The sequence below is a fragment of the Thunnus albacares genome, chromosome 7, assembly GCF_914725855.1.
Source record: "Thunnus albacares chromosome 7, fThuAlb1.1, whole genome shotgun sequence".
Lineage (NCBI taxonomy): Eukaryota > Metazoa > Chordata > Actinopteri > Scombriformes > Scombridae > Thunnus > Thunnus albacares.
The window spans coordinates 31,469,154-31,496,726 of record NC_058112.1 but is presented as its reverse complement, the minus strand read 5'-3'; the positions used below and the strand labels follow the sequence as shown (position 1 = coordinate 31,496,726).

The following is a 27,573-nucleotide window of genomic DNA, read 5'->3' as shown; positions in this document are numbered from 1 at the left end:
AAACAATATAAAGAGAATAGCAGGATCTACCTGTAGCTGACATCATAACAGCACATTGATGAGCTTTTTTTTTTTCTGTCACAGTACTAAAGCTGATACTTTATTTCTACAGTAATACTAATAATAACACTGATGTAAATGTAATACTGAGGTTGATACAGTACTTCTACTACAGTATGATCACTGATAATAACTGTCAGTCTGAGTAAGAAAATAATATTTTGCAATAAATGAAGAATAAAGCAAAAACAACAGGAATCAAACAATATATATATAGTGTGTAATGATCTATAAGACATTTAATATGAACAGTGAAAGAGGTTTTCCTCGCTGTAATCATTCCTCCTGTTCATACTGGATATTAAAAGATCCTTCAAATGTGTTTTCAATGTAAGTGATGGAGGTCAAAATCCACAGTGTGTCCACACAGTCATTTAAAAGTTGATGTGAAGCTTCTATTCAGCTTCAGCAGTCTGAGTTAGTCATATCAAGTGGATATCTGACACATTTACAGTCTTTTTAGCATCAAATTCCCTCTTTGTGTTTCCTCGGACAGTGTTTCCCTGTTGAGCTGCAGGTGGAAGTATAGTAACAAAAAGAGGGACTTTGGCACTAAAAAGACTGTAACGTTGAAAGATATCTACTTGATTTGACTCGTTTGGACGCTGAAGCTTCATGTTTGCTTCAGATAAACTTGTCCTCCATCACTTCCATTGTAAGTGCATCATAAAGGGATCTTCTAACGGTCAGTATGAACAAGAGGAAGAAAACTGTTCATTTGGGCTCCTGCTTGTTGTTTAAGACAGACGTGAAAAAACTGTGAACCCGTCCTTTAACCACTCCTTCCTCCCTGCAAGCTGATGCAGTTTAAAGCTCATTAAATCATTTTGTAACTTTGAACAAATCATTGAATCATGCCGAGACGTGTCTGTGCGTGTCGAACACTGTGTTCAGTTCACATCTGTGTCCAGGTGGAGATCATCTGATGTAACAGCTTCTTTTGAACTCAATAAATCAGTCTGATGATTATTAACATTCATCTCTTTCTTTTATTTTCTCAGAAACCGTCGCATCTCAAGGTAACGAATCCAAACATTTCTGCTGTTATGAAGCTTTTTTATTTCATCGCTTCCTCTTTTTATGTTTTTTTCTCGTTATAAACGTTCATTTTCTTTCCCGCAGTCCCATCAAAATCCTGAACTTTGAGTCTCATTACAACAAACTGCAGGCCGACTCCAACTACCTGCTGTCAGAGGAGTACGAGGTGAGTCAGGAGGTTGTATTTACAAAAACACAACATTTAACAGCTGTTCTGTTCAGTCTACCAGCCGTCATGGTATTAATTCATAATTATCCAGTGTTTAAAGTGTTGATATTCACATTAAACTTAACAAACTCTCCAATAACAACAAGATTTCATTCTGCAAAAGGTATAAATAAGTTTGTTGAAACATATTCAGCCAATAAAGCTGATTCTGATTCTAAATATTTTCATTTTAAATTGATAAAAGCATTTGTTTATTGAAAATTCAACACTTATATGATGCTCTGCTGCTTCCAGTAAAGACTGGAGGATGTAGAAAAGCTCATGTAGTTAACAAGGACATTAACGAGGAGGATTAATGGAGAGGAGGGTTCATGAAAATGTAATTTCCTGTCGTCACAAGTTAGATTTAATATATGGATGATATCCGAGAGTGTTTTAAACATCTGATGTTGAAGAAAACAACTTTTCATGCAATATTTAACCCTGAAGCAGCTGCAGATACTGATGAACATGTGTGTAGATTTACAGGTTTTAACAGTTTTAAGGAAGTTTTACAAATTTAAACATTTTAGGCTGATTGAAGTATTTCAAACTCATTAAATTTAGATTTCACTGCTTTTTCAGGCCGACAAAATAAATAAAGACAGAATTCAGTAGAAACAGCATTTAGATCATGTTGGGAAATGTTGTATTTTCTATTAAGTAACTAAAGTGGAAACTCAAGTTGATTTCCTTAAAAAAACTTAAATAAAACTTGCAGAAAATACAATTGAACAGCTACCTCAATAAATAAAATATGAGAAACTCAAACTCAGGCTTGTTTTTGGTTTGGGTCGTGAGGATTCGTGACATTTCTGACCCTCTGATGTGTTGTTTTCCCGTCAGGACCTGAAGGACGTGGGTCGTAATCAGCCTCTGGACACCGCGCTGCTGCCGGAGAACCGCGGCAAGAACCGATACAACAACATCCTGCCCTGTGAGTGAGACAGCAGAGGATTTATTTATTTGCACATTAAACAAATACAAATACATAAACTCAGTTATGCATGAATTCAAATCTCTCCTAAAAACTCAAAGCAAGATACACTAAACTACATTAAATAAGAATAATGAGGGATAGAAAAGCTGCTACACAATAAAGAAATAATTATCATTCATAATCATTCATTATATTGAAGAGTGTTCCTAATATTTTGCCCCCATCGTGTACGTTAATTGGGTGGACAAAATATTGGGAATAATTCAATATAATACACTCCAGTACAGCAACCATCACCCACTACAACCTGAAAATGTATGAGCTTTGTAAAAGTAGAGTGTTTTAGATTGCACAGGTGTTCTTACAACAACAACAACAACAAAAACAGAATATACTTATGAGTTTGTTAATAGATGAACTGTTAAATGAAGAAAGAAAGAAAACTACTGATTCTGTACAATTTGTCCAAACTTTAGTCACAACTACATATTTCAAGATAAGTAAAATTACTGTATTTCAGACTCTTTTTCAGGAAGCCTTTAATATATTTTAAAGTAAATGTTTGGACACATCTCTGGTCTGTTTCTGTCGTGTTCAGATGACTCGACGAGGGTGAAGCTGTCGTACGTGGATGATGATCCCTGCTCCGACTACATCAACGCCAGCTACATTCCTGTAAGATCAGTACACTGCGCTGACGAAACATGTTTTAAATGAACATTGAATAAACATTTACTTAAGTACTGTCCTGTATAGTACGATTATGAGTTATTTATGCTTAACTTGAGTATTTCAGTTTAGTTCAGAGAGAAATGTTGTACTTTTTACTAACCATTATTTTCATTATAATAGTTCAGACTGTTTTCTTGATTAATTAATTAATCGTTTTAGCTGTAAAATGTCAGAAATAGTGAAAAATGTTCGTTATAATTCCCCTCAGCATTAAATCCTCACATTTAAGAAACTGGAAATGGCAAATATTTTGCATTTTTGCTTTAAAAAATGATTGAAAGATTATTCGATTATTAAAAAAAAGTTGCAGATTAATTTTCTGTCAATCAACTAATTGATTAATCGACTAATCATTGTCGCTCTACTTTTTACTGCGCTACATTTATTTCACCGCTGTAGTTAGAAGCTACTTTTCAGATCAATATTTTATATGTAAATTGATCAGTTTTTAAATATGCAGTTATAGATTAGACTATTCAACAGTATAATTTGTTAAAAGTAGCTCTAATTTGAAGAATAAGAATAGTAAGAATAAAAAGAAGAATAAAGATAATAAAACTGAAGTGCTGAGCTGTGTGAGGAACCAACAGGCAGTCAGTATTAGTATTAAGAACTCTTATTGTTTTGCATAAAGGCTGTTTCTCCTCCGACATGTCGTGATGTGTGTGACTGCGTGTTTCAGGGTAATAACTTCCGTCGGGAGTACATCGCCACGCAGGGTCCTCTGCCGGGAACTAAAGACGACTTCTGGAAGATGGTGTGGGAGCAGAACGTCCACAACATCGTGATGGTGACCCAGTGTGTGGAGAAAGGCAGGGTAGGTGGACGAGCATCATCTGCTTCTCTGTGGTAACGGTTTGGGTCATCGAATAATACTTCCGTCTTCTCCCTCCAAACCATTAAATGGGCCATATTATGCTTTTTGTGATTTTCTGTTATTTATATACTGTTATGAAGTCAGATATCTATACTGAACATGATCAAAGTTTCAAAACTTGAGTTGAACGTATATAGAAATGCTGCCTGCAAGTCAAAAGTCAGGGCTGAACGCTTCGTTTGCAAAGTTTTTTTCTACAAGCCAACATCAGGTTGTCTGCAAGAAACAGCGTCCGTTCTGTAGCCTTGGTTGCTAAGGTTGTTGCTAAGGTTTTTCCATGTGTTGTTCATGTTGTCGACTCTCATATTTCAGATCTGATTTTAGCTTGAACATGTATTTGAGACGTTGACATTTGAAGTGAAGAACGAGAAAAGTAGTGAAATGCTACTACTGCAATTTGTTGCATGGTTTGTTGACCAATCAGAACAGAGTGGGCTCATCAGGAGGCGGGGCCTTAAAGAGACAGGAAGTAAAACGGCCTGTTTCAGACAGAGGCTGAACTGAGGGGCTGCATAAAGGACCAGTAGAAGATAAATAAGGAGTTTTTAACTGTAAATCATGCAAATATATTCCAGTAGAGCTCCAGAATATAAATATAGACCTTGGAAATGTGCATACAACATGTCCCCTTTAAACTGATAAATATATTTATTACTGGACAAACACAGATAATCTGACATCAAGTCCATATAAAGTATTTATAACTACAGTTTAAGTTAAATAGAGAGAAAACATCAACAGTAATCATCAGGTTTTGGTGTTTTTGTATTAACAGACACTTTTGGAGTATTTGTGAAGTTAATGACACAAAATGTCATTGTAAAACTTGTGTGTGTTGAGGTACTTAAACCACCTAACAGTGTTTCTTCAGTTTTCTGAACTAAAACAGATCAGTCAGTAAGATTATTACTGCTCCTGACATTCTCTATAGTACCAAACTTTATTTAAATGTTGTTTTATGTCTCTTTTTCCAGTGTAGTTGTTCAGTTATACGTCTTCTCTGTCTCCAGGTGAAGTGTGATCACTACTGGCCGTTTGACCAGGACCCTCTGTACTACGGAGACCTGATCGTCCAGATGCTGTCGGAGTCTGTTCTGCCGGAGTGGACCATCCGAGAGTTCAAGATCTGCAGCGTACGGAACTCATCATTTTATCATTTAAACATTTTATTATTTAGTTTTCAGTGAGTCATACTGAACAAAGCAGCATTATATGAGGCGAGGCAGGTTTATTTGTGTAGCACATTTCAACAACAAGGCAAAGAGCTTTACATAAAACATTAAAAGCATTTAAGACAAAGTGCAAAAGAAACACATTATAAAAGGATTTAAGTACAGTTAAAATAGTTAATGAAGAGTTAAGAGAATAGAAAATAGAATAAGACCAATAAAATATGAGGATAAAACAAGTTGGGCAACAAGTTTTTCCAAATCCTGCTGAGACTTAAGTCCTTTAATCCTCGTGTACTTGTGTGTTTATCAGGAGGAACAGCTGAGCTTCACCCGCCTGGTGCGTCAGTTTCACTACACCGTGTGGCCCGATCACGGAGTCCCAGAGACCACGCAGTCCCTCATCCAGTTCGTCCGGACGGTCAGAGACTACGTCAACAGGACTCCTGGATCTGGACCCACAGTGGTCCACTGCAGGTACGCAATGAATTCGGTAACCATGGTGATGCGCTTTGTTTACAACTACAACAACAGAATGTTTTTTTTATTTCATTACGGCTCTGAGTCACACCTCTGACTGGCTTCCTCTCCATTGCAACAGCAGCTGAGGATCATGGGTAGTGTAGTATTTAGAGCCGTCCACCAAACTGGCAGAATGATTAATAATTTAAACTGATGGTCAGAACATAAACATACATGATGGTTACATTATCCAGTAGAGTCCTGATGTTCTTTAACGTTTCCTAAATGTTACAGAACATAATGAAATGTTTGAAACAAGAATACAAAATGAGGAAAAACACTTCACTGCTCAGATGAGTTTTTAAACACTAAATAACATAATAACATCATTTTTGTTTGTTTACAAGAAAACTTCACACGGTAGTTTTAAGCAGTGTCTTATTTCCAAGAAATTTGTTCGGACAGCGAGAGACAGAGCCTGAGAGCGTATGTCTCACGCAAAAAAACAATATTAAATCGAGAGCACAAATTAGCTTTCTTTTGTCTCTATGACACCTCTGAGCCTCCGTAGCAACATGAATGACAGAACCCAGTTTCATCTTAATCCATCTAACAGATATTTCAGTCTGGAACAAAGTGAGAGAGAGCCACACTGCTAACATGCTAACATGCTAACACACCTTCACACTACTGCTGAATATTTGTACATGTTAAATGAAGTGTTTTTTAACTGGAGTTTGGTGTGTGTGTGTGTGTGTGTGTGTGTGTGTGTGTGTGTGTTTCAGTGCTGGTGTGGGTCGAACAGGGACCTTCATCGTTCTGGATCGTGTTCTGCAGCAGATGGACACCAAGGACTCGCTGGATATCTACGGCTCCGTGTTTGACCTGCGTCTTCACCGATCGCACATGGTGCAGACTGAGGTAGGACCGACCACGCTGAGAGCACGATGTGTGTGTGTGTGTGTGTGTGTGTGTGTGTGTGTGTGTGTGTGTGTGTGTGTATGTGTGTGTGTGTGTGTGTGTGATACAAAAGCAACATTATAAGCACTGGTGGAAAGTAACTCAGTACATTTACTGTACATTTACTCCACCACATTTATTTTACAGTTTTAGTTACTGGTTATGTTTCAGATTAAAATTTTACATAAAGTAACGTAATAATGAGCTTATAAATTATACTGCATTGTTAAAAATTAAACCAGTGGTTCCCAAACTACTTGGCTTGTGGCCCTTTACTAAAATTCATTGTGTATTTGTGTCTCTTTGTCATGTTTCAGACGTCTCTGAGTTGTTTGCAGTTCAACCAAAGAGACATTTCTCCTCACATGGTTTCAAATAAATAACAGTTTGAGGCCCAAAGAGGCAAAACTCTGCAATATTTCACAAAAATGCAAAGATTAAAGAAAAGTTCTGAAAAATTAATCCTAATGTATGTAGCAGAACGTTTTTTCCTTCTTTCCCACCCAAATCTATCATCTCAACACGTCTCAGATTCATCTTGTGACCCTTATAAAGCCGTTCAAACAATCTCCACCTGGAGCAGCTACATCAATAAAATGCTGCTTATGTATTGACTCATCAGGATTAATAATGTACTTTGTTACATTTATTTAACTTATCAGTCACAGCCTGATTTTCTGCAAAAACGAGTACGAGTACTTTAAGTAAATGTGGCTGGTAATACTTCTATACTTTTACTTAAAGGTGCAGTGTGCAGAATTTAGTAGTGTCTAGCGGAACAGACTTGGCAGAAATGGAATATAATATTCATGAGTATGTTTTAATTAGTGTTTAATCACCTGAAAATAAGAACCATTGTGTTTTTGTCACCTCAGAATGAGCCCTTTATATCTACGTAGGGAGCGGGTCCACGGAGGCAGCCATGTTTCTACAGTAGCCCAGAACGGACAAACCAAACATTTTTCGCAAGCTTCGCGGCCAACATAACTTAACACCGCCACCAGTTATTCCTTTTTACTGGGAAATACGTCACAACACAGCAGCTAAAGACGCTCTAACTTTCACTGAGACTTTAAGAAGTTTAGGGAGTAGAGATTATTGAACTTTTATTGTGTAAAAACCATATTCGACACAAATTATTACTCAAAGCGTAGTATTTTTTTATGTCTTAAAACATGTCTGGACTTAATAGATCATCATAACAGTTCACATGACTAATCGTTGCAGCTTTAATGTAGCACAGTAATAAGTGTGTTAATAGTTTAAATTAGGATAAAGTGGAAATACTCAAGTACCTCAAAATTGTACTTGCATCTAGTACTTGAGTGACTGTACTTATTAACTTTCCACAGCTTGGTTTCAGTTAGTTTATTTGTTGTAACCCTGTTTCCTCTCCTCCTCTCTCAGTGTCAGTACGCGTACCTCCACCAGTGCGTACGCGACGTGCTGCGAGCGAGGAAGCTGCGCAGCGAGCAGGAGAACCTCCTCTACCCCATCTACGAAAATGTGAACTACACCGGCCAGAGAGGTGAGTGAGTCTCATCATCATCATCATCATCATCATCATCATCATCATCGTCGGGTTTCTCTGCTCCAGTCAGACCCGCAGCTCTTTAATCCATGTCCCGGAGCTGCGTTTTTTTCAGACATTAGATTTAAATATCTGACCGTGGAAGATACTGATCCTCTGTGTTTGTGTGTTGTTTCGACCCACAGAGACGCTGTGCACCAGACGTTAAAGATTGTATTGACTACTGAGACATATGTTGAGCACTACAGGGAATTTTTATTTTTCTATCACTGTTTATATTTTCATTTACAGATATTTCTAAATAGAGAAAGCTATATAATTATTTATGCATCTAACGTGTACATATGCTGACATCATATCTGTATGTGTTTGTATATATTTTGCCCCCAATATTTCTATAACGGCTGCTTTTTAAGTTAAGTATTGTTATTGTGTTTTAGAAGATATATAATATTTGCACATTACAGTTATGTTAAATGATAGAAAATAATAAAGTCTGTAGTGCTTTTTTTTTTTGGAAAGTGATTCATAATGCATGGATGGATTTCTGAAGGGGCCTCCAGGGGCCTCCAGGGGGCCCAGGATCAGCCAAAAAAGTCTGATTAGTAACAAACCTGCTGATTCATGCAGAAACTTTATAGTAATTATAAGCTGCATCATAAGGGTTAATTACTAGTCTGCATTGTTTTGTATTAGTGCACAGAAAGGAATGTTTTAACGATCAGAGTGACTTTTAGATAAGCAGAAGCTGCACCTGACTCAAACTGGTTTTTTTTACGGAGGTTGTTACTGGTGAATGCGTAGCTGTAGCGCTGGGAGAAAGGCTGCGACAGATTACACTGACATGTCGGTGTTATTTTTTGTCTTCTGTCCTTTATTTTTTGCAATATATATTTTTTATTATTATTCCATTACATCAAACTGTAGATACTATAAGCCAGAAGTCAACAATTAGGTTCAACCATGAGACAGTTTTTCCAGGATTTTTCACTGCGGGGTCGTTAACTGGTGCAGTGGAAATGTAGGCCTTTATGTTTTGTTTATTTCTTATAATTCATTTAAGAATAAAATACATTTATTATACTGTTAAGGGAAAGTATCTGAAGGCATCAACACATGTTTCTGTTCTGTTTGTGAAGAACAAATCTGTAAAGGTCGCGCAGGCTAAAGCTGTACACATTCAACTTTAATTTCTGATTATTAGACTTAGTTTCAGATATTATGGCACAACCATAGTTTTAATGCATCTCCTCACGCGGGGGCAGTATTAGATGTAACAAGGTTATATCACAATAATTTGTATTTACAGGAACCTTGTGTTTTATTTTGTTATCTACAGTAGATTTGTGAAAAATGATGTAAAAGCTTTGATGTAAACTATGAGAGTCAAGTTATTTGCTTTCAACTGCTATAAACCATGTAGTCCACACATTTGATCATCCTCCATCCCAAACAAACAAACAAACAACCAAATATACAAACAAAAGTCCATTAAACAATATTTTTTATAACATCAAATGTTAGAGAAAATAAGATATTAGATCAAGAAAGAGAGACGCTGTGAACTGCTGGTGGTTTTGCAGATTTCCACAACAAAAGTCACAGAGTTCAGTCAAAAGTAGAAACGTCCTGATTAAACTTTCATGTTATGTATTTATTTATTGACAGTGAACATTAATCAACGTTTTCTGTAAATGTGTCGGTGTTTGCCAGCTGCAGTCCTTTTGTTCTGAAGCTGAGAACTTTTTAGACAACAAGATGTTATGAAGACAACAACAGCAACAAAATAAGCATTTTCCAGATAGAGCATATGTGACGCAGAGCAACAGGAAACTGTAAAACACGAACGCATGAATAGACGTGTTTAGTTAAGTTTTGTTAGAGCCTGTTGCAAATTATATTTTCACAATTTGATTTATTGAGGGGATGTACATTTCTTCTTTTAACTTATGAATTGATGTCAACTAAAGCAGCTGTTTTTGGGTTTATTGTAGTTAATTTGCGAGGATGATGATCAGCTGCGATCAGGAGGAGGAAACGTAGGGAACACGAGGCCGTCGGTAACGTCTTTGACCTCGTGTTAGACCCAGAAATATTTCCTTTGTTTAAAAGTGAGAATGAATCAGCCAGATAAAAGCGACAGAACCGGTGTATGAGTCAAAAAGCGGAGCGCTGGTAGGGTGGCGCAGTTTAGAAGAAGTTTAAAAGAACAAGTTTATTCATTTATTTGACAGAAACGATGCATATTAATTACAATTCTGAAAATATTTTAGCCAGAAGGATAATTATCAGGTAGTCCATGAGCACATACAAAAGATAAAACACTCTCAATACAATATAAGACAATAATATACAATAGGAGCACTCGTGTAGACGTGCAAAGCAACACAAAGCAACAAAACACAACTAATAATACTGATTATAACCATATTTTAACACATGCAGTCAGCAATAAGACAAAGATAAGATAAAACAATCATAATATGATCCTGTCAAAATGTTAAATATTGTTTACAAGTTAGTAAAATAGTAATATCACACACTAAACACATAATAAGACACAACTCATGATGTGTAGCTCCAGATCATTTAATATTAGAGATATTAGAGCTGATGGAGTCTCTGATGCAGTATTTACTTTTCAATCACATTTATAGTGTAGTTGTTTGTATAATTTGTGTGTCAGTGTGGATCTGACGTAGCAGAAAGTTTCATCTCCAGCATAAAAAAAAAAAATGGCTGAAGTTCAGGTGCAGTTTTTGAACTAACAGCAGCTCTTTACAGGAGTGCTTCACCTGCAAAATGTCACTAGAAAGAGTCTCATAATCCATCCATGTCATAATGTTTTCACTGTGTAGATAAAAATATAAAGGATACGTTAACAATGTTTCAGGTCTGTTTTTCAAACAACAGTCAAAAACACTGAAGTCCATTTTTACACAGATTATTGATTCATTCATTCATTCAGGCTCCTGACTGTTGTTTCAAGACAGACGTGAAAAACCGTGAACCTGTCCTTTAAGCATTCACTACTTAAGCAAAGCTAAGTTTGGAAAAAAAAAACTCATCATTGGTATTATTTATTTAACGTTTAACAATGTAAAACTGACCGTGTGGTTTGATCAGATTTTGTTAACAACATAAACTAACGATGTTAAATCCTGACAGTCTCCACTGTATTTCGGATTTTTTCTTTAATTAATCTCAATGTTGTTCTCAATGTATTGTTGTACAGCTATGACAGATTCTTGTATCAGCGAAAGATAAAAAGTATTTTATTAAATCATAAATGTGTGTAAGATATTATTTTTAGTGTGTATTATGTGGTTTTTTCCCTACAAAATTAAAGGATGTGTTCACATTTTTTAAAAATCTGTCTTAAAACAACAGTCAGGAGCCCAAAATGAGCATTTAAACAGGTTTTTCTTGCTGTAATCATTCCTCCTGTTCATACTGACCGATAAGAGATCCCTTCATAATGCACTTAAAGAGGGAATTTGACGCTAAAAAGACTGTAAATGAGGCAGATATCCACTTGATATGACTAACTCAGACTGCTGAGTTTAAATGTATTTTTGCACTAAATGACTGTGTGGACACACTGTGGATTTTGGCCTCCATCACTTACATTGAAAGCACATTTGAAGGGGATCTTTTAATAGCCAGTATGAACAAGGGGAATGATTACAGCGAGGAAAACCTCTTTCACTGCTCATATGGGCACCTGACTGTCGTTTAAAGACACACTTGAAGAATTGTGAACCCGTCCTTTAACTGTACCATTTTTTTTTTTTTTTTTTTTTTTTTTGGAAAAGAGGAATTGTTCAGAGGGAAGCATACTGTTAATGAAACGGCACAGAAGATGTAGAAATCTGTTATTTCTATGATTATTCATCCATAATGGAAGCATACCTGCTGCAACATGACTGTAAAGTCACTGTGAAGGAATGTGAGACAGAAATCTTCCTCTCTGTAACAGTTTAGTCTTTTGGCTTCATGTGAATATTATATTGTGTATGTGACATATCGTGACGCATTTCTGTGGGTGTTTGAATAAAACAAGTAATTATGTTTTTTCTGTTAGTCATTCATTATGTCCCCGCTGGGAGAGGCCCCGGCTGTCCCAAACCGCACCGCCTGCGCATGCGCTGTGCTCCGCGGCTTCACCACATTGAGCCTGCTGAACTCTCGGAAGTTTAGCCAAGTTGCAGTGATTTAGCCCAACAGGCTAGCAGCAGAAAGGACGGCGAGACCAGAGCAAACTTGCTTTTCAGGGAGGAAAAAGTGCATTTGGACGGAACCTCGCACCCCGCAGTGAACCACGGAGGACTATCGATGGATTTAAACCGTTTTTTATTGTTTCATTCGCGCAAACACGAGCGTTAGACACCTTTGAAAGAAGTTGTGATTGTTTTTTTTGGCGCTCTAGCAGCGCAGAGGAAAGATGGAGGCTCTGCTGGTGTAGCAGCGGGCTAACGCTAGCTGGCTTGTTGGGTTAACTGGCCAGCGTCGTTTTTTGGGGGAAGAGAGAGAGACAGAGAGAAATCGGAGCTGCTTCACAACTGTCTGAATGTCCGAAAAGTTTGGATGCTTTAATTCAACAAACTGACGGTGCCTTGTAAGTATGGCTTCATGAAATCGGCGGTTTATTTACATTTAGAGAGGTGTTCCCGGGACGCTAACTGTAGCCTCGGAGCTAATTAGGTAGCTGAAATCTGTGTTAGCTTATTCAACCAGCAGAGAGGTCAGTTAGCTCTGTGCTAACTAGCTGCCATTACACTATCACACCACACTGAGGGGAATGAAGCTCCGGCTAATCACAAAGTTACTCCAAACTGTAGCTGCCGCTGTACTTAACTTGTCCAAACTTGTGTAAGTTAGTTAGCAGTGCTGCCTGAGTGACTTAGTGTTGCTGAACAGCTGCTCCTGCTGTCTGATTTGTTCATTTCTGTGTTTATTTGACTCCCGAGCAGCTCGGCTGGTAAACACCCATACATGGTTAACTGGGAACACACCGCTCACACACCGTGTATGGACGTTTACTAGTTACTGGAAAGTGATAGTGAAAACTAGAGTAATGCTGCCCCATTGTGTCCTACAGAGACTTAATTAAACCTGCTATCACAAGGCATGTTCAACAGGCCTGCAGTGTCATTACTGATTAAACTGATTCATTTTATAGGCAGTAATGTAGTTTATAATATGTGTAAAGTTATATGAAATGCCAGTGAGAAGCTACCAGAGCTTAAAGGCTGGGTTCACAATTTTAAAAGCGTGTAGTAAAACAACAGTCAGGTGTCCATATGAACAGTGAAAGAGGTTTTCCTCCTGTTCATACTGGCTATTAAAAGATCCCCTTCAAAATGTGCTTTCAGTGTAAGTGATGGAGGCCAAAATCCACAGTGTGTCCACACAGTCATTTTGTGCAGAATGCATTTAAAAGTTTATTTTAGGCTTCAGCAGTCTGAGTTAGTCATATCAAGTGGATATCTGCCACATTTACTTTTACTTTTTTAGCATTAAATTCCCTCTTTGTGTTTCCTTGGACAGTGTTTTCCTGTCGAGCTGCGGTGGAAATACAGTAACAGCAAGGCTAGGTCAAAACCTAGTATGTGGCTGCACCATGTATGAAACACTAGAGGGCTTTTAAAGGGCCCGTGAAATGAAAAATACATTTTCCTTCTTCTAATCCTGTGTTAACTGCTCTGTTATTTCTTGCTATATGCCAATTATATGTAGGAGTCATTTTTGAATATTTTTACATCAAAATCCCTGTCTTTCCTCTCTTCCTGTAAAACGGTTTCAAATGTTTGATGATTCATCCTGAAGTCAGGGGCGCTTACAAAAATTCATCCAATCAAATATGACTTTGGGCGACTAGCTAACCGCACCCATCATATAAAACCACACTTGACCGCTTGTGGGTCGTAGTAGCTAACAGAGCAATATAGAGAGAGAGATGGGAAGAGATGTGTGTTTGGATATCAGTGGGCAAAAACTTTCCTAAACAGTGTGGTTGAGGTCTAATTCATTCATCTCTCCATCATCTTCCTGATCTAACAACAGGTTTTGGTGTGTGTTTGTTTGTGTGTGTGTGTGGAGCCAACAGTCCTCTGTAGCAACGTCTCTCTCGGCAGTTATAGCGTATAGCGCTAAACTTGCTAAGTCCTGCCGATCTCAGCAGTCCAATCAAATACGAAGGATTTGGATCCCTCTTGTAACTGTACATCACTCAAATATTCTGTTTCACTGGGAAATACGTCACAGTACAGAAGCTAAAGACGCTCTAACTTCTGTTTCACTGGCGCTGCGTCCGAAACCACATATTATACTCTTCACTATACACCAAATATGTGTACTGTCATTCATCATACTTCTGTGTGAATAAACAGTAGTATGTATCTTTTTGGATACTCACTTCCTGGGAGCCTCTTTGCCGGTTTGAGACGTGTAACCATGGTAGCCGGTGTCGACCATAAAGTCTGAACTAATTTAAGAAATATATCACACCTAGCAAAGTGAAACCATGTACTTTCACTTAAATTGAAGCGTTATTGACGTTACGCCGGAGCTGCCTTGGTCACTGTCCACCATTGTCTGTTAGGTTGTTGTTGTCACTACTGCATTGCATTATGGGATATGCATGCATACTGTAATATTTCCCCGTAAACAGTATGTAATTCACATACTATTGGTTTCATACTGAGGTTTCACATACTGTTAGCTTACTAAATAGCGTGTTAGTATGGATGCAGCCAGAGACTTTTTGAAACAGATACAGGAAGTGGCGGCATTCAGCTGACCAATGGTGTAACTTCATCACTCAGCGACTCACTTAGTCAGTCACGGACATTCGCGGTTATAGGGCTGCTCCTGCTGATGCTGTGCAGCCAAAAAGAGGGACTTTAGCGCTACAAAGACTGTAAGGTTGAAAGATATCTACTTGATTTGACTCATTTGGACGCTGAAGCTTCATATTAGCTTCAGATAAACTTTTAAATACATTTTCACACAGAAGGAGGACTGTGGAGTTTGTCCTCCATCACTTCCATTGTAAGGTCATTATGACGGGATCTTCTAATGGTCAGTATGAACAGGAGGAATGATTACAGCAAGAAAAACAGCTTTCAATGTTCATTTGGGCTCCTGACTGTTGTTTTAAGACACACTAGAAAAAATTGTGAACTCATCCTTTAAAACGATGCCTAAAGTTTGTGTTTTCTGTCCAAAATCCTAAAACTTTGCTGCGATATGAGCTGGAGAAAAACAAACATCTCAAATATTTAAAAAAGCTGGAACTAACAAATGAAGGTTTTTCACTGTTTCTGTGTCTGTCAGTCAACTACGGCTGTGAGGATCAGCTGATTAATCAATACATGAACGAACAAACATACATCCGTCCTCCGATGTCAGTTTCTGCAGCGTCTCAGATTTTCTGTTTTTCTCTGATTTCTATCTTTGTAAACTGAGTATCTTTTGGGTTTCAGACTGTCGCTGGTTAATTAAAAAAAAATAATCGACTAGTGCTGCAACAATTATTTTCACAATCAATATTACTGTTATTTTTTTGATGAAACTTTTGCTCTACAAGACTTTGGAAAATAGTGAGAAAACGTCCTCCAACTTCCCAGAATCCAAAGTGGCTTCCTCTAAAGGCTCTTTGTGTCTGACCTACAGTCTAAAACACAGAGTTTCCGCTCACAATAATCTTAACACAGAGAAGCAGCAAATCTTCAGAAACTTTTATTAAAACTATAAATTCATTTTAATTTCAGCTCTATAACCAACAGATTAATTGATAACACTACCATCCCTACAAGTCATCAATTAGAATTAAATATTTCTGCACTGGGGCTGCAAAATAACACTTATTGTCATTATAAATTAATAATTTTGTTAATAAAATGTGAAGAAGTAGTGAAGAAATGTCTTCATGTTTTCTCAGAGCCCACAGTGACGTCTTCAGTTTGTTTTGGTCGACCAACAGAAGCTAAAAATAATCCGTTTTTACAAAAAGTAAACTTTCACTTTTGATCTGAATAAACGGACTTAATCGTTGCAGCTCCAGATTTGATGTCTTTCAGTAAACTTGTGTTGATGTGATTAGTTGATTAATTGATTAGTTGATCAACAGAAAATGATTTGATAGTCAGTTAACTGTTTATTAATCAAAACCTTCAAATATTCTCTGTTACAGTTTATTTAATATCTCAGATTTTCTGCTTTTATCTGTAGTTATGAACTTAATATTACAATAGTTGCCAACTAGTAAATTAACGGACAGCTATTTTGATAATGATTAATTGTTTTGAGCTTTTTTTTCCTAAGAAAAATTCTCTTTCAGCTTCTTAAATGTGAATATTTTCTGGTTTCTTTAGTCCTCTATGACAGTAAACTGAATATCTTTGTGTTGTTAACTGTTAATCAGGACAAAACGAGACATTTGAGGACGTCGTCCTGGGTTCTGAGGAACAGCGATCAACATGTTTCACTGTTTTCTGGCATTTTATAGACCAAACAAGTGTTCAATTAATAAAGAAAATAATCAACAGTTAAATTGATAATGAAAACAATCATTAGTTGCTGCTCTGCTTAATAGATGTGGACTGTTGGTCGGACAAAACAAGACATTTGAAGACGTCATCTTGCACTCTGAGAAACCAAAAGACATTTTTCAGTGTTTAACGACATTTTATTTAATAAATACTTCATCAATTAATAGAAGAATAATGAACAAAGTAATTGATAATGAAATATAATCACTAGATGCAGCTCTACAGTCAACTCTTAAACTAAACAGTGGTTTCAACTAGTGATGGGTATCATTAGGATTTTATCAATACTTATACTGCTTATCAATACTGATACTTATCAATACTCTTATTGAGACTACTCTCCATAATTTGGTGGAAAGTGAATAACTACAGACTTATTTTTATAACCATCAGGGTTGTCGTCAACCAAAGAAAATCTTGGTCGACTCTTCAACCAATCGATTGGTCGATGGGGAAAAAGCGACGATCACGTAATATAAACAAGCCGAGTTAGCCCTCCGAGCTAACGCGTGCTAACTATGCTACGTCGTTAGTGGGTGATGTTTAGTGTCGGCAACGTTAGCGCTCCTTCCTCCGTCTCAGACTCACCCTGGTCAGCGGTTGTCCCCTCGGCCTGCTGCTGCCTGTGCAGCGGTATCTTCTTCTTCTTCTTCTTTCTGTTTTATGGCGGGTGGCAACCAGCGTTAAGGTGTATAACCGCCACCGATGCCAGCTATGTTAGAATGAATTCAGCCTGATAGATATTGGATTTTTGTGGCCAATACATTAGGGAGTAAAGATATATTGGCCAATAATCTTATATATACAGAATATAAATATACAGAAACACATGTTTTTTTACAGTGATCCATTAAATGTGATTATCAAACACAAAGATATATAATGGAGGTGTGATATTTTACAGTTCAACAGTAAACTTTATTGTATAAAATGACAAATGAAACAGTAAAATCCACTGGAAATTTAATAATTATAAATTACTATAAATAAAATAACAGAACCAAAAAAACACATATGAACATATATATTAAACTGGAATTAAGAAAAAAGATCAAATATACAAAAAATGCTGCCTATATAACTTTAAAAAAGTGAAAACAAATATCGGTGCAGATCAGACAACATATACGCCGATGCCGATATATCTGTGATAGACCAATATCAACCAATAATATCAGCTGACCAATATATTAGTCAGGCTCTAGTACTGACCAGTCAGGAACCAGTACCAGTTTAGTACCAGTTCTTCATACCCATCCCTCGTTTCATCCCTGTGCAGTTCACACATCTGAAACATCAGTCCATCAACAGAAGGTTAATCAGCAGCTAATTTACAATTAATTCTTTTCATTTAAAATAAATTCACAGGTTTGAGCTTCAGTTGTGTTTCCAGCTGTCTGACTATCATAGTAAACTGAGTTTCTTTGAATAACTGGATGAGACGTCTGAAGACTTTATTTAAGACTTTAAGCAAAGCTGTGATTGACTTTTTCACAATTTTCACAAATTGTCAGTTTATAGACTAAATGAGAAAATAATGTGCACATTACACGGTCCGACATAACCGATGGACTGATTGGCTGTTACAGGCTCAGCCAATCAGAGTCATGAGTAAATCCCTTTTAAACACAATCTTTCCCGCTCTAGCATCATTCATCCATTGTACTCATTGTCATATTTACCGGTCCACGAAACAAACACACGACGCTACATAATAAACAGTTCAGCTCCGTGTCTGTAGCAGACAGAAGGAGCTTCGACTGAAAACACAAACAAATATCTTAACGAGTACATTTCTGCACACAAGAGTTTATTATCAAGATCATCCACACTCACTGAAATGTTATTATAATAAATTCTCTGAGAATTTGATCCAATATGCGCCTAATTTTATATTTTTATATTTGTGTAGTAGATCAACATTATATATCTGTAACTAAATCTAAAGGCAACTTCACTGTTGTAGGTTTTATGTACACAATGAATAAATCACCTAAATGATGGTTGTTATAAGAGTTATTTTCATTTTTTGGCTGCTGGACCAGTAAAAATATACAAGATGCCAGTAAAACTCTGATCTACTGGCCAAGCGGGTCAGATCACATCAACGTTACACTGCATTAACTGTTCATTTAAATTTACAGCTGCAATGATTAATCAATAGGTCAATCGACGGAAAATTAATCTGCAGCTATTTTGATAAGAGATTCATTGTTTCTGGTTTCTCAAATGTGAAAGTTTGCTGTCATTAATTTAATGAACAAAACAAACAAATTAAAGACTTAATTAATCGACAACCATTTTTATAATCATTTTAATCTGTTTTTAAGCAAAATCGCCAAAAAATGAGCTGGTTTCAGCATCTCAGATGTGATGATTTAATGCTTTTCTGTCATATATGACAGTAAACTGAATATCTTTTGAGTTATGGGATGTTGATCAGACAGAACAAGACATTTAAACACACTTCTTTGACTCTGTTACAGCAAGCAACAGCTCATCGATAAATCAATAATTAAAATAATAATCTGTTGGATTCCTTCACACGTTTACATGTTTTCAAACGTACCAGCCGCCCTCAGACGAGCACCTACAGTAACTGATGAAGCACGTCGCAGGCCGAGAGTTTGTCTGAACGTATAAACTGTTTGTAGATTTCACAAGTCGTCTTGCTCACTCATGTTTAGAGTTTGAGTCATATTTTTTAGCCCAAAAAAGCCAAACATTCATCGTTTCCAGCTTGTTAAGCTGAAACATTCGCTGCCTTTCTTCGTCGTATGTGACAGTAAAGCTATTATAATATATGATATGTTCAGGTTTTAGTCTTTTGCTCGGACTTAACGAGACGTCGCCCACGTGTTTGCTCAAATGATTCATTCGTTAATGAAGAAATGAACCAACAGTTTAATCAATAATGAAAAACAATCAATGTTTGCAGCTCCTCCTCCTCCTCTTGCTCATGTTATCTGTGAATCTGTGTGTCCAGTTCATGTGTGCAGAGCAACAAAAGCATGAGTGTCCCTCAGGCTCTGAGGATGGAACCAGGGCTACTGGAGGCAGGATCTAGGTGAGACAAAACCTCCTCCACACACACACACACACACACACGTTCGGCTTTAATATCAACTCTCAACTCTTAACGTCTCTTTTTTTTTTTGTTTGTCCCCCCCCCCCTCCACCAGACATCAGATGGTGCTCTGAAGAAGCCATGGGTAGCTGTTTAAGCTGTCCAGAGAAAGAGTCAATTCCAGATAATCATCAAAGTAAATTCAAGGTGAGTTCGTGCCTCTGCCTGCCCCAACAGCGACCTCAGAGTCAGGAGGAGTCTGTCAACACACACCCTGGATTATTCACTAATGACTGTGGTCAGGACGTTTCACAAACTCGGCTCATTACTCTTTCTCAATCTCCCAAAGGGGTTTTTTTTTTTTTTTTTCTTTCTGTCAGAGCTTCACCTCAACATTGTCTCACTTTGCTTCTGTTTGATTTTACGCCCACGTAGTCAAACAGTAGCAACGCTTCATGTGTCTGCTTTAAGTTTTATATGAATATTTGATTACAACAAAACAAGGTGGATGTATACGATCATTTCATCAGATTTACTGAGTTTAAACTGTCGCTGGTTTCAGTAACTCACTCAGTCTATGAACTGGTGTAAGGAGCCCTTTAGTAAATCGTTTGCACAGACTTGCAGAAAACACATTTCATCATTTATCACTCAGGTGGAAACAGTTTTTAGTGATGGATCAGTCGTGTTGTCGTGAACGATCATTTTCTTGTGTCAGTTTGTATTTTCTTGTTGAGTCTGGAGCTGCAACGATCAGCTGACGAATCAATTAGTCCATCGACAGAACATGATCCAGTATCTATTTTGATAATCGAATAATCGTTTTGTGATTGTTTGAAGCAGAAATGTCAAATATTTGCTGGTTTCAGCTGCTTGGATGTGAAGATTTGCTGTTTTTCTTTGTCATATATGACATATGTTCATCTCTCAAGTATTTTTTGTGGTGGCTGAAAAACAGTGAATGCTGTTATTTTAGCATTTCATTGACTGAACGTTTAATCAACAAAATAATCAGCAAATGAACCGGTAATGATAATAATCGTTAGTTGCAGCTCTAGTTGAGTTTAGTGTATTTTAAATGCTCCTCGGGGACAGAGAATAACATTAGCTCAGAATGTAAACAGTGTGGCAGTGTAGCATCCTATCACACTAAATATGTCCTCACACTAGTAAACACTAGATAAACTCTGTAATGATAACAGAGTGTAATGTGTTGGTCGTGGCTCGTAGTGATGAACCTACAGAGAATTATCTGCAGCTCCTCTCGGCTTTATGGAGCTTTATAGTGAGTTTCAGCTTGTTGTTTATCTGTCCGCCTGCAACTTTACTGTTTTGGTTCACTCTCAGCGTCTCTCATAGCGTCGTTTTCAGTGAAAAAGCTGTAAAAAAGCCGCTGTACACTACCTGCTCAGCACCAAACAGACACAGTTAGCTGTAGACTAGCTGGTGAACATAGTGGAGCATTTAGCAGCTAAAGAGCCAGATATTTCCCTCAGGAGCTGGTAGAGAGCTAAAAGAGAGTGAATATTGGACAGAAACACGACTCCACATGACATAAACAAGTGGACACAACATCAGTTAGTCGCTCCGCTGACCAGTGTTCCCAACAGGATTTCTCCAGTAAGAATATTTCCTGTAAATGGTCGTTGTCGTTCAGTTTTAATGTTTTGTGTTCTTTCATTTTTGTTAAACCCAGGTGATCAACGTGGACGACGATGGGAACGAGCTGGGCTCTGGTGTGATGGAGCTGACCGACGCCGAGCTGGTCCTCCACACCCATCGCCGTGACGACGTCAGGTGGCCTTACCTGTGCCTACGGCGCTATGGCTATGACTCCAACCTCTTCTCCTTTGAGAGCGGCCGACGCTGCCAGACGGGCCAAGGTACGTCCGTCTCCTTTAGTCTGCAAGGTTATTCAGGTGGGAGGAAGAGGAGGAGGAGGACAGAAGATGAAGGCTGTAGCTTCCAGACTCTTGGTTCAAGTAGAGTCAGCAGCAGCAGCAGCAGCAGCAGCTCTGGTTTCATGTGCACTTTGTTTAAAAAGGAAGATGATGTGTTTGTTGAAGCAGAATCAGGTTTATTGCCAAGTAGGTTTGCACATAAAAGGAATGTGCTTTGGTGTTGTTGTGGTGCGTAAAAATATATACACAAAGTTAATTAATCCTTAATAATATGAAAGTGAGAGGAGCTGCTACAGGTTTAAATTTAAAATATTAAATAGAAGAGAAGAGATGAAATGAAAAGATTGACCAGGAGTAAACATTAGATGCAGTTTGTATTATTAACAATAATAATGATAACACAAGTAGCGTTAATGTAAAGCATAATGTAAGATCCCAGATGTGAGATTGTGGGTTTTCATGTGGGGTTGGGGGGGTCAGTGGGGGTCCCGGGCCTTGTTGATGAGGCCGGTTGCAGACAGGAAGTGGCGAGAGGTTTTAGTCTTGACAGACAGCAGCCGGAGAAAGACTACAGAGAGAAAACTGCAGGTGATCATCTAAACAATATGGAGATTGTAATAAAGAAGGAAAGAAAGTCGTCTTCTGCTCAGACTGTCAGCAGTAAACACGCAGAACACAACTATCTTAAAGTCTCACTCCACTCAAAAAACATGTTCTTCAAGCTTCATGTGCAGAGTTTGTTTTCATCTGCTGAAAGTGGAAAGTTTCTCCGAGCTCATTGAAAATCAGATTTTTTTAAGGGGCGGGGCCTACGAGCAGGATCTGTGACATCACAACTAGTTTTCAAGTGTGATGTGGAAGCTTGAAGCCTCTAATGAGAGAATGAACTTTACTGTGAAGTAGGAAACATCTTGTGTCCAGCTGTCAAACTTCTGAGATGAAATATGCTGCATTTTCATATATTGTGGAATTTTTACTGAGGTAGAAGGAGTAAATGACATTTTAAAGATTTTAATGTTGTAAATTTGAACTTCTCAAACACACATTATTGTTCCAAGCAGAGTATTTTTGTCTTAATACATGTCTGAAGAGGAATCTTTAAAATGATTGACATGCTCACAGTGATAAGATGTTGATGTTTAGCATGTCCACTATATTAGCTTAGCATGTTAGCATGCTAACATTCGCTAATTAGCACTAAATTAAATGTCATTAGTTTTGCAGCTGTTTGATCATAAACTAAACTATTGAAACAGTCAGAGGATCAAAGGTGTGTGAATCAACTAGTTGAGATATTTGAATAGAGTTGAGGTCAGAGGTCAGAGGGTCACTGAAGTGTGCGACTGTGTTTGACATGTTTGTGGTTCTGCTGTGTTGCTGTTTCGATCCCACGCTGTCATACGGATGACGTGCAGACAGCGGGGGGTTTGGGAGGGGGTCAGTAGGTCCGAGGGTTCGGTAAGTCTCAGTGTGTTCCCTTCTCATTAGTCCCCCCCCCCCAACCAGCCAATACTGTGATCAGACGTCCAGTATTGATTATTACAGTACTGATTATCTGTAAACGACTGTGTGTGTGTGTGTGTGGGGGGGGGGGTGGTTGGACAGGAAGTAAAGCCTGTGTTAGTGTTTCTCCCCGCGTGCAGTCGCCTGGTTTGTCCCTCACGTGTTGCCGTAACTGTGGTTTTTCCCTCCTCGTCTCCTCGTAGTTCTTCCCTCGGTCCAGCCTGTCGTCTGACGAGGAGCTGAAGCTTCAGATTATTGTCATTATTGATCATTCACGGCATGTTTTTGATCTGTAATGATGATTTCTGTCGTTAAAGTGTCCTCGACCCTGTCAATGGGCCTCATTTAACTTAATATTTATTATAGTTAAAGATTGTAAAGAGTCAAACATGACATAACATTGGTGAGAGCTCAGTGTTTTTCCTGATTGGTCGATTTATTCGATCAACAGAAAATGAACTATTTTGATTGAAGTTATTAATCATTTAAGTTTTTTTAAGCAAAACTATCAAACGTTTGATGGTTCCAGCTTCTCAAATGTGAGGATTTGTGTTTTTTCTGTTTTTATTTTGAGTTGTGGACTGTTAATCTGATTTTAAAAAAAAAATCAATTTGAAGACGTCACCTTTGGCTTAAAGAAAATATAACGGACATTGTCACTTTTTTAAAATTTTTTATAGACTGATTAATTAGTTGAGACAATAATTAACAGATTAACGCTGCAACCAACGATTATTATCATTGATTTATCTGTCAGTTATTTTTGTAAGTTGATGTAAAACCAAAACATGTCTTTATAATCCGGGGTTTTGTCTTCAAATCTCTTAATTTGTCCGACCAACAGTCCAAAGACATTCAGTTTATGATGATATAAAACAGAGAAAATGCATCAAATCCTCATATTTTTACTTTACAAACATTTTAAATTATTTAATTACCCAAATTGATGGAGATTTTTCATCTGTTGGCTAATTGTTATAACACTTAAAATGAAAATAATCTTTATTTGCAGCCAACAAAAGCAGAATAATGTATTTATTCTGATATAAAACAATCAGTTGTTAAGTTGTCACCTGATAAGAAAACAATCACTTTCTGTTAATCGACTCGTCATTACAGCAGCAATATAACTGAGTATAAAAGATAATAAAATGTATATATCTGTTGTTATATGTGCAGTAATTGACTCCAGGCTTCATGTGGAGTTTTGAGAAGATAAATCCGTAGCTGAGTTTTCATCCTTGGTCCATTTAGCAGCTTTCTGCTACATTCTGACTTTCTCTTCAAACAGTGAAACTGGCAGCAGATCACTGCCAGTGAAAGAGTCCAAACAGTGAAGAGTCTGCAGGAGGAGGCTCCAACTGTTTGTGTAGAAGGTTTTCAGAGATTAGAGAGAGATGGTGAGAGATGAAGCATGTCTGCTAATATCTGCAGCACAGAGACCTGCTTTCTCCTCAACATGTCTTCTCTGCTTTCTCTCTAGTTTACATACTAAACAAAACTCCATGGTGTCCAGTAATGATGTGGATCATTTAGAGAAGTTTGATGTTATTTTAACTGCTGAACAGCAGCTGAGTGTTAAGTGTTTTCTTGTATCTGCGGCGTCTTCAGGTATCTTCGCCTTCAAATGTTCCCGAGCCGAGGAGATCTTCAACATGCTGCAGGAGGTGATGCACAGCCACAGCATCAGTGTGGTGGAGGAGGCCGTGCTGGAGCCCAACCACCAGGCCGCTCACACTCCTGCAGGTATACACACACACACCTCATACACACTCCTGCAGGTATACACACACAAACCTCATACACACTCCTGCAGGTACACACACACACACCTCATACACACTCCTGCAGGTACACACACACACTCCTCATACACACTCCTGCAGGTACACACACACACTCCTCATACACACTCCTGCAGGTACACACACACACACCTCACACACACACTCCTGCAGGTACACACACACACCTTATACACACTCCTGCAGGTACACACACACACACACACCTTATACACACTCCTGCAGGTACACACACACTTCTCATACATACTCCTGCAGGTACACACACGTCATACACCCACAGGTATACACACACCTTCTACACATTCATGCAGTTATACACACATTTTGACATTACTGCTGTTTGTTACATGTTTCTACTTTTTCCTCTTGTGAATACTTGAGACATTAAAGTGCACGTGTCTCCCTCTGTGTGTGTGTGTGCGTGTGTGTGTGTGTGTGTGTGTGTGTGTGTAGCTCTCGGGTACTCGGTGCCAAACGGTGGGACCCGGATCCCCTCTGTGGGCGAGGCCCCGTCTCACCCCTCCACCCGCCACCCGTCTGTGGCCAGCACCCGTCTGCCCTCTGTGGGAGAAGAGTCCACTCATCCTCTACTGGTGGCTGATGAAGCGGTAAGATGAAGTACTGACTGCAGTACTTCTGCTGACTTTACAGTTAAAGTACACAAGTATTATCAGCATCATGTAGTTAAAGTATCACAGTACCAGTAGTGTTTCATTATGAGATTGTGTTAATAATGTTGTTGTGGCTTCAGGTTCACACCTATGTAAACACCACGGGGCTCCTGGAGGAGCAGCCCAGCCCGCTGACCGTCACCACCCCGCTGGAGAGTCCCACCTCTCCCCAGTCTCAGTGCCCGCCAACCCCACCGCCTCCTCCCAGGGTCCGCACCGAGCCGCCGGCCCTGCCCCCGCAGCCGGAGCCCCAGGTGCTGCTGGAGCCGCAGGGCGTGCGCTTCGTGCTGGGCCCCACCCCCGTTCAGAGGCAGCTGATGGAGAAGGAGAAGGAGAAGCGTCAGCAGGAGACGCAGGAGGTCGAGGAGCCCCGAGAGACTAACGGCCACACGGAGGAGGCCCCCGCTGAGGCCGAGCCGACCCCCTTACACTCCAACGGCTCCTCGTCCAATCCGGCCACGGCTCCTCGACGCCACCGCCCGCCCCCACTCACCCCCGACCTGCAGAATGTCAACAACTCAGCCCAGCGGCGCACCGCCCTGCTGGACTATGAGAACCTGCCGGCGCTGCCGCCGGTGTGGGAGGCGAGGAAGCCGAGCTCGGAGGAGGAGGAGAACTGCAGCCTGAAAACGCCGTCGCTCAACGGCTACAACCACCAGCAGCAGCAGCACAGCCTGCTGCATCACTCCTACTCCCACCCGCTGTCCGCCGCCCTCGAGTCCTCGCACAACTACGTCAACACCGAGAACGTGACGGCGCCGCTCAGCGCCCACCGGCCCGACACGGCCCGCCGCCGCACCGACGGACCCACCATCTTCAACTTTGACTTCCGCCGGCCGCCGCTGCCGGGCCACCCGGAGCCGCCCAAAACGCTCAACTACATCGAGGTGGAGATGGACAACAGCTGCGGCAACAAAGGCGCGTCGGACGGCAGCAACCCCCACACGCCGCGCACCCCCACCTCCCCGCTGCCCCCCACGACCCCCACACGCCGCACCGAGCTCTACGCCCTCATCGACATCGAGCGCACCGCAGCCATGTCCAACCTGCAGAAGGCCCGGCCGCGAGACGACGGCACGTCACGCAAGACGCGGCACAACAGCACGGAGCTGCCCACCAAAAGCACTGTGTGACCCCGCCCCCCTTCCCCCCTCCTCCTCCTCCTCCCTCCTTCCTCCCCTCACCTGCTCACACACACACACACACACACACACACACGTGCTTTTTTTCAAGTACCAAACTTTATTGTCCACAGCGGAGACGCAGGAAGAGACTCGCCTGAGAAAGTCTTACAATGAGTTACCTGACTTCTTCTGTGGTCACCTGGTGATGAACACGTATAGCAGTTTGTTCCTCTGGTGACGTGATACCTCCTCTTCACCGCACAGAGCATGGTGGTGATGATGATGATGATGATGATGATGATGATGATGATGATGATGATGATGACTGCATTCCTCCCTCTCCTCCTTATATGGTACAAATCAGTATTACTGAACAAAGCATTCCATTTAGCTCTTTTTATATGATTCACTACATGCTGCTGTAAGTTCATGGTACACTACATTATGTTTCTGACTATGTACAGTAGATTCTGGCACAATAAATGTCTGTTCTGTTTTTATTTGTACTCTGTGGAGAAGACGACTCGCTTCACTCTTCATCTGTGTGTCGACTCGATTAGAAGTGATTGATTGGAAGGTTTTATTTTGGAAAAGAGAGAAAGAATCGGTATTAATCTAAATCAATAGAAACAAGTCCGTCTTTAATTAGGAATAATTAGAAACTTTGAGATCACATGACTCGACTCTTCTCCAGCTGACTCGCTCTGCTTTATTCTATTGATCAGTCATGTGACTTATAGATCAATATTAAGTGAACGGAAGCAAAAAAAAAAGTTTAAAAATAATGTTTAGTTTAAATTTATTTATTTTCAGGTAGAAAATTTAAAAGTTTCTCAGCAGAACTTTTTTCTTTTTCTTATTTTAAGGATCATTTGACAGGTGATCGGACTGATCGATTCCTCTCAGACTGGATTGATTGATTATCTTTTTGTAACTCGATTGTACAAGTTTAAATTCTTCATCTTGA

General features: G+C 39.2%; 2 protein-coding genes and 1 long non-coding RNA gene across 4 annotated transcripts in view; 2 read left to right on the top strand and 1 right to left on the bottom strand.

The window, feature by feature from the left end:
* Positions 1-11,280, top strand: part of LOC122985311 (receptor-type tyrosine-protein phosphatase beta-like) — a 45,540-nt gene extending 34,260 nt beyond the window's left edge. For both annotated transcript variants that reach the window (XM_044355867.1, XM_044355868.1), the window contains exons 23-32: positions 1,062-1,079; positions 1,183-1,264; positions 2,153-2,243; positions 2,845-2,921; positions 3,661-3,795; positions 4,866-4,988; positions 5,338-5,501; positions 6,272-6,407; positions 7,854-7,974; positions 8,163-11,280. In XM_044355867.1, the coding sequence (XP_044211802.1) occupies positions 1,062-1,079; positions 1,183-1,264; positions 2,153-2,243; positions 2,845-2,921; positions 3,661-3,795; positions 4,866-4,988; positions 5,338-5,501; positions 6,272-6,407; positions 7,854-7,974; positions 8,163-8,185 (970 nt within the window). In that variant the 3' untranslated portion in view covers positions 8,186-11,280. The remainder of the gene's footprint in view (positions 1-1,061; positions 1,080-1,182; positions 1,265-2,152; positions 2,244-2,844; positions 2,922-3,660; positions 3,796-4,865; positions 4,989-5,337; positions 5,502-6,271; positions 6,408-7,853; positions 7,975-8,162) is intronic.
* Positions 1-27,573, bottom strand: part of LOC122985399 — a 365,027-nt gene that overhangs the window by 3,744 nt on the left and 333,710 nt on the right. The window lies entirely within an intron of this gene.
* On the top strand, positions 12,116-27,112 carry LOC122985335 (fibroblast growth factor receptor substrate 2-like). Its single transcript, XM_044355909.1, has 7 exons — positions 12,116-12,595; positions 19,519-19,599; positions 19,715-19,806; positions 21,296-21,482; positions 24,615-24,749; positions 25,265-25,419; positions 25,563-27,112. Exons 3-7 carry the CDS (start codon positions 19,741-19,743, stop codon positions 26,613-26,615), a joined length of 1,596 nt encoding a protein of 531 aa, XP_044211844.1. The 5' UTR covers positions 12,116-12,595; positions 19,519-19,599; positions 19,715-19,740; the 3' UTR covers positions 26,616-27,112.